At 40.5% G+C, this 11284-nt stretch overlaps 2 protein-coding genes across 2 annotated transcripts; both read left to right on the top strand.

The window, feature by feature from the left end:
• The first annotated feature begins 1605 nt into the window (after positions 1 to 1605).
• On the top strand, positions 1606 to 2436 carry LOC142354895 (uncharacterized). Its single transcript, XM_075407232.1, has one exon. It carries the CDS (start codon positions 1606 to 1608, stop codon positions 2434 to 2436), a length of 831 nt encoding a protein of 276 aa, XP_075263347.1.
• Positions 2437 to 7121: 4685 nt separating this feature from the next.
• LOC142354894 (uncharacterized) lies at positions 7122 to 9926 on the top strand (the record flags this gene model as incomplete). The annotated part of the gene is made up of 1 exon (XM_075407231.1): positions 7122 to 9926. A coding segment is annotated over exon 1 (2805 nt), but the record flags the coding sequence as incomplete, so codon positions are not given.
• Positions 9927 to 11284: the final 1358 nt, after the last annotated feature.

Genomic DNA, 11284 nt, shown 5'->3' with positions numbered 1-11284 from the left:
ACCGAAAAAGAAGTAAAAGTACAATCTGAAAACGTGGCAAGGATTTCATCAAAAGAAGATAACGCAATTTTATTGATGATAAATTGGCATTCGTCAGAACATAAAACTACAAGGATATTTACGTATGTCCAAAGGTTCATCAGCAGTATCAAAAGAAGAATTCAATCTTCAAAAGTGAAACAGCGGACAACAAAAATGTCGGAAAGCATAAAAGCATGCTCTTCAACGCCAAACGAAAGGACTGATATTAATGAGTCTACATCTCAACCCATGATCCGGACTTAAAATTCAGTCTCCTTACAAGAGAAAAATTTATGCGAAGGAAGATTTCAACTGTACAGCTTCATACAATGAAACTTTCATCATGAATACAAGATCATCAGGAATCAGCTCACTGAAGATGCAAACAACAGTAGCAGAGATGCGACACAACAGGACGTTCAGAAACGTAACAATTTCACTGGAAGAGAGGGGTTGGTGGTATAGGTAGAGCCGGGGCCCAGATGCTTACATTAACACCAGGATTGGTATGGGCACGGGGATCTCTTTACTTACCAATGCTCCTCAACGTTTAGGTAGGGCCGGGGGCCCAGGTAGTCTTGTCAGCACCGGAGGCGCAGGTGAAAATGCGAGCTCAGTTTCTACTGCCAATTCCTTAGGTACAGGTAGGGCCTGGGGCCCAGAGAGTCTTGTCAGCAACCGGGGCGCAGGTGAAAATGCGAGCTCAGATTCTATTGCCAATTCGTTAGGTACAAGTAGGGCCGGGGGTCCAGGTAGTCATGTCAGCGCCGGTGGCGCAGGTGAAAATGCGAGCTCAGTTGCTACTGCCAGTTTCTTAGGTACAGGTAGGGCCGGGAGTCCAGGTAGTCATGTCAGCACCGGAGGCGCAGGTGAAAATGCGAGCTCAGTTTCTACTGCCAATTCCTTAGGTACAGGTAGGGCCTGGGGCCCAGAGAGTCTTGTTAGCAACCGGGGCGCAGGTGAAAATGCGAGCTCAGATTCTATTGCCAATTCGTTAGGTACAAGTAGGGCCGGGGGTCCAGGTAGTCATGTCAGCGCCGGTGGCGCAGGTGAAAATGCGAGCTCAGTTGCTACTGCCAGTTTCTTAGGTACAGGTAGGGCCGGGAGTCCAGGTAGTCATGTCAGCGCCGGGGGCGCAGGTGAAAATGCGAGCTCAGTTTCTACTACGAAGTCCTTAGGTATAGGTAGGGCCGGGATCCCAGGATGTCTTGTCAGCGTAGATGGTGTCGGGGCCTCAAAGGATGATGTCAGCAATGGTATAGATTGGTTCGGGGGCCCTTGGGATCTGGGGATCAGCTGTACATCATGTCTACCAGGAATACAGACAATTCTAGCGAAACAGTACATCAATTCAACAAAGATGAAACCAGAGAAAAAAAATGTTTTGTTAACGCCTATAGAGCAGCCACTAAAGGGAGACAGAGAAGACTAACATTTCCTAGAAGCAGCAGTCTCAACAACTTTTCACCATTTTTTGATGAAGAAAATAAGGTGATTTGAGTGGGGGGACGCCTAGCCAATTCACATTACACAATAGACCAAGAATTTCCAATTCTTATTCCAAGAAAATCAGCAATCACTGAAATGCTTATTCGAGAAGCACACGAGAAAAATCTTCACGGAGGACCTCAACTGACGTTAGACACGCTTCGACGAAATAATTGGATACCTGGAGGGCTTTCTGTAGTGAAGGGTGTCTTATACAGATGCCAGCCATTTATCCGATTTGATGCCAAATTGTTACAGCCTCAGATGGGAGATCTACCTCGAGAACAACTAGTACCGTCATTTGCGTTCAGTCACTGCGGACTCGACTACTGTGGACCGTTCTACACAAAAAATGGAACTCGAACGCTTTTGAAAACATACGTTGGATTTTTCATTTGCTTCAGTACGAAGGCAGTTCACATAGAGCCAGTTATGTCTCTGACCAAGGACGACTGTCTTGCAGCCATTAAAAGATTTGTATCTCGTCGAGGTATTCCTGACGAAATATACAGCGACAACTCAAAAACTTTCATTGGGACCAAGGGAGAGTTACAGTTTCGACGAGACTTAGCTACTAACGAGTTTGATGATTTGATATCAATATTCGGCAAGGAGAACAATATTACTTGGCTTACTATTCCGCCGAAAACACCAAATTTTGGAGGACTATGGGATACCGCTGTCAAATCCTTGAAACGCCACATGTACCGCAGCATTGGAAAAGCAAAACTGTTTTTTGAAGACTTCACAAAACTGTTGGCACAAATTGAAGCAATCTTAAATTCAAGGCCTATTACCTCCATTTCAAATGATCCCAATGATGCCTTAGCACTTACACCAGGACACTTTTTAATAGGACGAGCAATCAAAGCATTGCCTGAATCACAAACAACAGGAAAAGAAACAATTTCCTTGACACGACAGTAGAAGAGGACGGAAAATCTTATCAGAGGCTTTTGGACGAAGTGGTCAACAGAATATTTGTCAAATTTACAACAACGGAAAAAATGGCAAACGGGACAAACAAATATTGACATCAATGATGTTGTAATAATTAAGGAAGAGAACACAGCACCCACTCTGTGGCCAATTGGACGAAAAACAAAGGTCTCTGATGGAAATGATAAAATAGTTCGAGTTGTTGAATTGAAGACATCATCTGTACTAATTATGCGACCAGTCAACAAGCTCGTCTTGTTAATGGAAAACGATATTAACATGTCGTCATTAAGATCTGACAAGGAAGATGACACAGATGAAGAATGAACAACAGAGGATACAGACGAGGAATGACAGCAAGGAAATGCAATTTACAACTGTAGAAGACTGGCAAACAAGAACTGATTGATTTTAAAGAGTATTAATAAACTTCTGATGGGTTGTTGAGAAATACTATTTATTGCAATTGACCACAAAATCAAAAAGCCAGTTTCATTGATACATTAGTAAAGTTGAAGGAGGCGGGTATGTTACGATTTACAATGACCTTTGATACAATGACCTTCAAGGCAATCCGAGCAAGATGAGGAAAACAATGATAATTAACCACGTGCTGAAACCAAATATTCATGATTTCAAACGATATTATCACATTCAATTGGTCTTTTTGAGCTTGAGATTCTTAAGCATAAAGCATTTCTAACAAGTGATTCAATTAATGTTGCACCGCAGCATATAGTGTATGTTATTGGGGCGAGCTCTGTTGCGGTCAAAACTAACATTTTAAATTTTTTATATCAAATTATTAGATCGTTTTATGATGAGTATATAGCTATGCCCTCTACCGGGAATTCTCAGTTGCTAGAGCGACGGAATTGGGTCAAGTTCAATCAATAATGCATTTTTAATATTAGAAATAATGTAAAAACATACTAAAAAACGAAAAAATAATATTTAACCTTGGTGCAAGACCGTCAAGGTCACTGGTGTATATTTCTCATATGTATTCTCATTCCCTTATGCGGTGTTTTCAGTTTCAATAGTTTTCATCTCAAGGTCACAACTGTTGTTTCCGATAGTCGGGTGACCTTGAAAAAGTGCTGTACTTTTGAAGTGCTCTAGCTCCTAGGGACTTGGATTTAGGACCCTAAAAGGGGGGTTGGGCATACTTTTCACTTGATACTCTAACCATTGGTGCTAGTCTCGATGCTCATTTCGTTCATCGACTTTGCAACTTTACCCTGAACGGCGGATTTTCCCTTTTTCGAATTCCATCTAGTTTTTGCCATATAATTATATGATCAATTAGTTGCGTTGTGTCAATACGCTTTCTAAATGTCACGAGCAATGCCAAAATTATGACAGCTTTTTATATGTGGGCGAATTCATACTTTCCATTTCAGTTATGAACAAACTTTGGTTAATATTTGAATAATACATTAAGTTTTCCTGTTTTAAAGATTGTTTAGATGTCAAATGTTGTGTCAGAAATGTTTTACGTTAGTTTTTGATGAACCTTCAATTATCACGCCATATTGCTATGTTCAACGTTCAACTTCTCTACATAATCATTGTCTTAATATGATTAATTTTGTATTAAATAATTTGCTATGTAAACAGATTAAATTCCTGAACAGAATACTCCCTTCAACTGTGAATGTCAGTTATGTAATGTTTAATTACCACTCGTAAATGTCATCTGGTCAACATATTACTAACAGAGCGAGCATTAGTGTAATTGGAGTCAAGTTGTATGACTTTGAGTTACGAAATTCAAGTTAATTTCTTAAAGTTTTGCAGAGAATCCTAAGGAAATTACAGTCAAGAAAAGTTTCTAAAGCTTTAAACGAACCAGAACGTGCGTAAAGATATTTTTAGTTTTTCACTACTAATATCAGCCGTAACATTAATGGTCCGTATTCTCCCCGGACATTTAAAAAGATAATATTTGTTGTTATTTATTATCAAAATGTTCAAGAAGTCAACAAAATCTCAGAAGGTTGCCATGTTGTGGATGCCTTCTTCATCAGAACAACAAGCATCTTCCCACCAAAAAATCATCATTCCTATCAGACGTGGCCGTCAAGAGCACTCTTTAGACTTGGTTAATTTGAATCAGAAGTATGACCAACTCAGAAGAAAAAGAGAAGAGTTAATACGATTGTTGAAAGGAAACTATCGTCTTGCTCGAGCTAGATCTGAAGTTGACGCATACTTCGAAGAAGAAGACAAGTTACTCAATCAGCTGAGTAAATTAGAGGCCAAACACGGTGGGACTGGTTTCTCTGAGGTAACAGAGAAATGTATTGACTACAGAAGTCGTCTAACGGATCACAAATGCTACATTTTGAAGCTTTTGGATCTAAAAGCAGCAGCATCAGAAAACAGAATGGTTTCGTTTGGAGAAGTTTCAGTCTCCACTTTCACTACATTGGCGGAAGATGCTCCAAATGCAGCAGTTCTAACGGACAGTACTCCTCAGGACAATGGCGTAAACCTTGTGAGCAGTGGCTCACAGAAAGAGAAAAGCGACAGGCCGACTGAAAACACAAGTCAAGTGGGTAAATCTGGTAATTACTCATTGGAGAACAAGCTTGCAAGAGAGGAGGAGAAGAGATTGCTAAAGCTCCAGAAAGTTGAAGAAAGACAGGAGAAGGCCAAAAAGAAGGCCAACATCGAGTCCAAAAAGCTTCAAATGGAGTTTGAAAGAAAGCAAAGAGAGCACGAAGAACGGATGAGACAAGTTGAGGAAAAACTTCAACTTCGCTTATGGAAGCTGAATTAGAAAGTTCTTCTGGAGAGACTTCTGACAAATCTAAACAATCAAATGAAACAGAGTCTGATGACGAATTTTCCCCGAAAGAACTTCACGAGGAATACGATAAGTACGCAGAAAACCTCAAAGTTCAACTGCCAGAAGTGGAGCGTCCATCAAGTTCTTTTTTAAAGACAGATAGTTATTCGAGTCGTTTAACAAATTATCGACAGCAGTACAGTTCAGGAGAAGATATCGAAAATCCATTTGAGCAGCAAACAAGAATTCAAAGTACACCTCTGGGAAGCAGAGATAGACGATTTTCACCTGATAGATACGCCTATTCAAACTCATTCTTGTCTCCAAGGGACAACAGTAATGATATATTTTCACAACCAACCAACAATGGTAACAGAAGTTTGCCAAAATTAAAATTGCGCGAATTTGATGGTAATCCATTGGATTGGCCTGAATGGAGTGGAATGTTTCTGTCTACAATACACAGCAGCAGTATTAGTCGAGACGAGAAAATGAACCATTTGAAGACATTGCTTGTTGGAAAAGCAAAACGAGCTGTCAATGGAATGGGCTACTCTGGAACAATGTACGATCAGGCTTGGAACACACTGCAAAGAAAGTTTGGCCAGCCTCATCACATTGTCTCTTCACAACTTGCCAAAATTCAGAACTTCCCACAGGTTAGATTTGGCGACTTATCATCCTTGATAGAGTTTGCTGATACGGTATCAACGTTTGTGAACATTCTACAGCAATTTGGGTACTCGAACGACTTGTTTTCTTCTAGTAACCTTGATATTGCGGTCAGTAAGTTGCCGTTAGATACAAAGCGTCAATGGTTTGCCTTTATAGAGGCCCCAACCAAAGCAAAACGAATACCAAACCTGGTCGAGTTTAATAATTGGTTGCAAGAAGAAGCGCAAGTACATGAGCGATTGGTTCATTGTGCGCCTACATCGTCAAAATTCGAAACACAAACGACAAAGTTCGGTAAGAAACCCGATCTCAAGAAAAGTCCAAAGCCCAGCGAGTCAACCTTCAGTTCAAATGACGATAAAACTCGGACCGAAAACAAATGTCCTATCGAAGGTTCAAATCATAGGGTCTGGAACTGCGATAAGTTCAAGAACATGAAAATAGATGAACGATACAATGTCGTTAAAGAAAAGAAGCTATGTTTTTGTTGTCTTGCTGATAACCATGCAGCAAAATACTGTTCAAGGAAAAAAAATTGTGGCGTTGATGGCTGTGAGAAAACCCACAACAAGTTGCTTCACTACAAGAAAAGTTCGGAAAACTTGAAACCCATTAACAAGACAGAAGTGACTAATTAAACCAGCAATGTGGAGTCAATAAGAGGTTTAATGCAAATAGCACGTGTCAGAATCTTCGGAGATGAAGGACAATTCGAAGACACTCTTGCTGTTTGTGACACGGGGTCCACTCAGACGTGGGTGGATGAAGACTTGTTAGAAAAGCTTGAATTACGTGGAGAACCAGTGTCGTTAAATGTGACTGCAATTCACGGCACACAAATTACAACATGCAGAGCGGTTCAGGCTACAATTGGGCCGGCTAACTGTATGCAGGACAAAGGAAAGCTACTCACAATTCACAGACAAAAGAACTTGGAAATTGGAACAAGCGTTTACAATGTCCAGGAGATGAAAGAGAAGTATCCCTACTTGAAGTCTGTGGGTTTCAAGCAGATCGATTTGAAGAAAGTTGCGATCATTCTAGGCCAGAATGCTTATGAACTGATTCGACCCGTCGAATACAAAAAGGCGGTGAGAACAAACCGTGGGCTATTAAGTTACCACTTGGATGGACAGTCAGTGGTCCAGTTCCAATTAATCAGCTAAAACTCAGCGCAGCGTGTCATGTAGCCAACAATGACGACATGAAATTAGCTGAAGTTGTCAAGAAGTGGTGGGATGTGGAGTCCTACGGAACACTTAAAGTTGCCGACAAGAGAACAAAAGAAGACAAACTAGCCACCGAGATTCTGAATTCAACGATCAAATTCAACGGTGAACGATATGAAGTTGGTTTATTATGGAACGGTGAACAAGCAGCTTTATCCAACAACTTTTCATCAGCATTGGGACAACTTCGAGGGTTGCAGCGTCGATTACAGACAGACGAATTACTTAAAGTGAAATATACAGAAACAATTAACTCAGATCTTAGTAAAGGATATATCTCAATTCTTTCTAGCAGCGACTTGGCAGCAACAATCAATCAACAAGTCTGGTATGTACCACATCACCCAGTTTTGAATCCTCACAAACCCGACAAAGTGAGAAGAGTATGTAACGCAGCCAGCAAATTTCGCGGGACAAGTCTCAACGACATGCTTTTAGCAGGTCCGGATTTGCTAGCCAGTCTGATGGGAATCTTGGCACGATTCCGAGAGAACCGATATGCTTTGAGTGCCGACATTGAAGAAATGTTCCTTCAAGTTGAAGTCAAACCGGAAGATCGAAAGTTTCTACGGTTTCTATGGTCAGATGAAAATGACAAATTAGTAACCTATCAGTACAATAGACATATATTTGGCGCTAAATCGTCTCCAACTTGTGCAAACTTTGCGCTACAAAGATGTGCAACTGACAATGCTGAAAATTCAGATCGAGCTAGTTACATAGCGTGCCATAACTTCTATATGGATGATCTACTTGTCTCGCTGCAGAGTCGGGAAGTAGCTGCTGACGTCAAAGCAGAATTAATTGCTCTTTTAGCAAAAGGTGGTTTTAAACTAACTAAGTGGGCTACTAATTTTGATGAAGATGAAGTACATGACAAGGCCCTGACGATTCTTGGATTAGAATGGAACAATAAAACCGACACGCTGAAAGTATGCAGAGGTTTACAGTTTAAGCCTGAAAAAAATTGGACTCAGCAAAAAATGCTATCAATTGTCTCTAGCGTTTTTGATCCTTTGGGATTTCTAGCTCCATTTGTTATCCGTGGAATAATAATCCTGAAAGGCATATGGCAGACAAGAGGACAACAATGGGACTCATTTATCGACGAGAACCTCAGTGATCAATTTTCGGATTGGGTCGGAGAATTGAATGCCGGTGAAGTGTTTGAAGTCAGCAGATGGTATGAAACGTCGAGCGAAAACATTCGAAATGAGTTGCACGTTTTCGGTGATGCTTCAGAGGACGCATTTTGTGCGGTAGCATATCTTGTAACAGAAAGCAATCAATCAGAGCGTAAAGTATCCTTTATAATAGGAAAAGCCAGAGTTGCACCTGTAAATCATCATACAATTCCAAAACTTGAGCTCATGACAGCATTAACCGGGAATCGACTGAAAGACACAATCATGAAGGAACACTCAATTCATTTCCATAAAGTTTTTATGTCGTCTGATTCTACAACAGTTATACAGTGGATAAGATCGAGCAACGAGAAACAGCCTACCTTTGTTGCAAACAGAGTAGCAGAAATACTCGACACTTCAACTGTGGACGAATGGCACCACGTGGAAGGTGCTAAGAATCCAGCCGACCTTGGAACAAGAGGTCTCAGCTTCGATGACATAGCCAACAGTAATTGGATCAAGGGTCCAGATTGGCTGCTACAACCGATCTTGTTAAACGAAGATAATCAGCTTCCAGCCGAGCAGGATATGAATGTTCAAGTTTACGTGGCAAATGAAGTAATTGGTGTAGTCGATTGGAAACGATACAGCCAATACAACCGATTGAGGCGAACAATTGCTTGGATTTTATCGCTTGCCAGAAAGAACTCTGAAGTGCATTCACTACTGGAAGAAGCTGCACAACTGATTTGGAAATTAGTTCAGCTGGAAGTCTATTCTAAAGAAATTGATGACGTGAAATCCGAGAAAACAGTTTCTTCAAACAGCGAAATTGTTTCCTTATCTCCATTCATTGATTCTAACGGTGTCCTGAGAGCAAAAGGACGACTGAGGAGAACTAATTTACCATTCAAGACAAAACACCCTGTTATTTTGCCTAGCAAACATAGAGCAGTTGAGTTGTTTCTGAGCTATCAGCACAAAATTTTTCATCACGAAGGGGTGGAGTATATTCGGAACGAAGTACAGAAGAAAATTTGGATATTTGGGTTAAGAAGCGCGCTGAGAGCAGTGAAATACAATTGTGTAACATGTCGACTGTTTACTAGCGGTAAAACTCCACAGATGAGTGATTTACCGACACACCGAGTGACGAATAATGTCCGACCATTCACAAATACCGGTGTCGATTATTTCGGACCGTTTGAAGTAAAGATGTTCAGACGTACAATAAAGAAGTGGGTGTGTCTCTTTACCTGCTTGAGTGTTAGAGCTGTTCATCTGGAACTGGTTGACAGCTTGGACACTGAAGCTTGCATTGGTGCTGTTCATAGGTTCATGGCAAGAAGAGGTCAACCTCAGTCAATAATCTCTGACAATGGAACAAATTTTGTTGGAGCGGCTAGAGAGTTCAAGGAAGCCTTCCAGGAGCTCAGGAAAGACGAAATAGCAAGTAGACTGGCAGAGGAGAGCATCAAGTGGACCTTCAACCCGCCTGCAGCTCCTCACTTTGGAGGTGTATGGGAACGTCTTGTGAAATCTTGCAAGAAAGCTTTGTACAATGTTCTCGGTAAACAGAGCTTAACTGAAGACAGACTTCGCACAGTACTCTGTGTAGTTGAGCAGTTAATGAACAACCGACCACTTACGGAAGTTAGTGGAGATGTCACCGATTTACAGCCACTGACACAAAACCACTTTCTGATAGGTCAAATTAGCATTAATTGGCCAAATGGGTTGTTTTCTGGAACTACTGCGAGTCACAGAAAGCTGTTCAGAGGTCAACATAGCATCCTAGTTGCCGTATGGAACCGTTGGATGGTCTGAGTTTTTGCCAAGCCTACAGCAGAGGACGAAGTGGGCCAAGGAGGAACTTATCGAGCCAAAAACTGGTGACCTGGTTTGGATAGTCGATAAGAATGTGCATCCATTCAACTTCCCGTTAGGAAGAATTCAAGAAGTTCATAAGAGTGACGACCAAATAGCCAGATCAGCGCTAGTAAAAACTGCAACGGGTAGCTACAAAAGACCTATTGTGAAGTTGATCACTGTAAATTGTGACCGCAAGTGATGTTATTTTTGGATTTGTGACCAAAAACTGGGCCGGCTATGTTGCGGTCAAAACTAATATTTTAAATTTTTTATATCAAATTATTAGATCCTTTTATGATGAGTATATAGCTATGCCCTCAACCGGCAATTCTCAGTTGCTAGAGCGACGGAATTGGGTCAAGTTCGATCAATGTTGAATTTTATATTAGAAATAATGTAAAAACATACTAAAATGTTGGAAAAAATAATATTTAACCTTGGTGCAAGACCTTCAAGGTCACTGGTGTATATTTCTCATATGTACTCTCATTCCCTTATGCGTTGCTTTCATTTTTCAATAGTTGTCATCTCAAGTCACAACTTTTGTTTCCAATAGTCGGGTGACCTTGAAAAAGTGCTGTACTTTTGAAGTGCTCTAGCTCCTAGGGACTTGAGTTTAGGACCCTGAAAGGGGGGTTGGGCATACTTTTCACTTGATACTCTAACCATTGGTGCTAGTCTCGATGCTCATTTTGTTCATCGACTTTGCAACTTTACCCTGAACGGCATATTTTCCCTTTTTTCAAATTCCATCTAGTTTTTACCATATAATTATTTGATCAATTAGTTGCGTTGTGTCAATACGCTTTCTAAATGTCACGAGCAATGCCAAAATTATGACAGCTTCTGATATGTGGGCGAATTCATACTTTCCATTTCAGTTATGAACAAACTTTAGTTAATATTTAAATAATACAGTAAGTTTTCCTGTTTTAAAGATTGTTTAGATGTCAAATGTTGTGTCAGAAATGTTTTATGTTAGTTTTTGATGAACCTTCAAATATCCCGCCATTTTGCTATGTTTAACGTTCAACTTCTCTACATAATCATTGTCTTAATATGGTTAATTTCATATTTACTTAATAATTTGCTATGTAAACAGATTAAATTCCTGAACAGAATACTCCCTTTAACTGTAA

The sequence above is a fragment of the Convolutriloba macropyga genome, unplaced genomic scaffold (assembly GCF_964194025.1).
Source record: "Convolutriloba macropyga unplaced genomic scaffold, txConMacr16.3 SCAFFOLD_1166, whole genome shotgun sequence".
NCBI classification, from domain to species: Eukaryota; Metazoa; Xenacoelomorpha; order Acoela; family Convolutidae; genus Convolutriloba; species Convolutriloba macropyga.
This window is presented reverse-complemented; position numbering and strand designations above follow the sequence as displayed.

Coding starts and splice junctions, on each gene's coding strand:
- LOC142354895 (XM_075407232.1), top strand. CDS start 1,606: ATGCTTATTCGAGAAGCACACGAGAAAAATCTTCACGGAGGACCTCAA.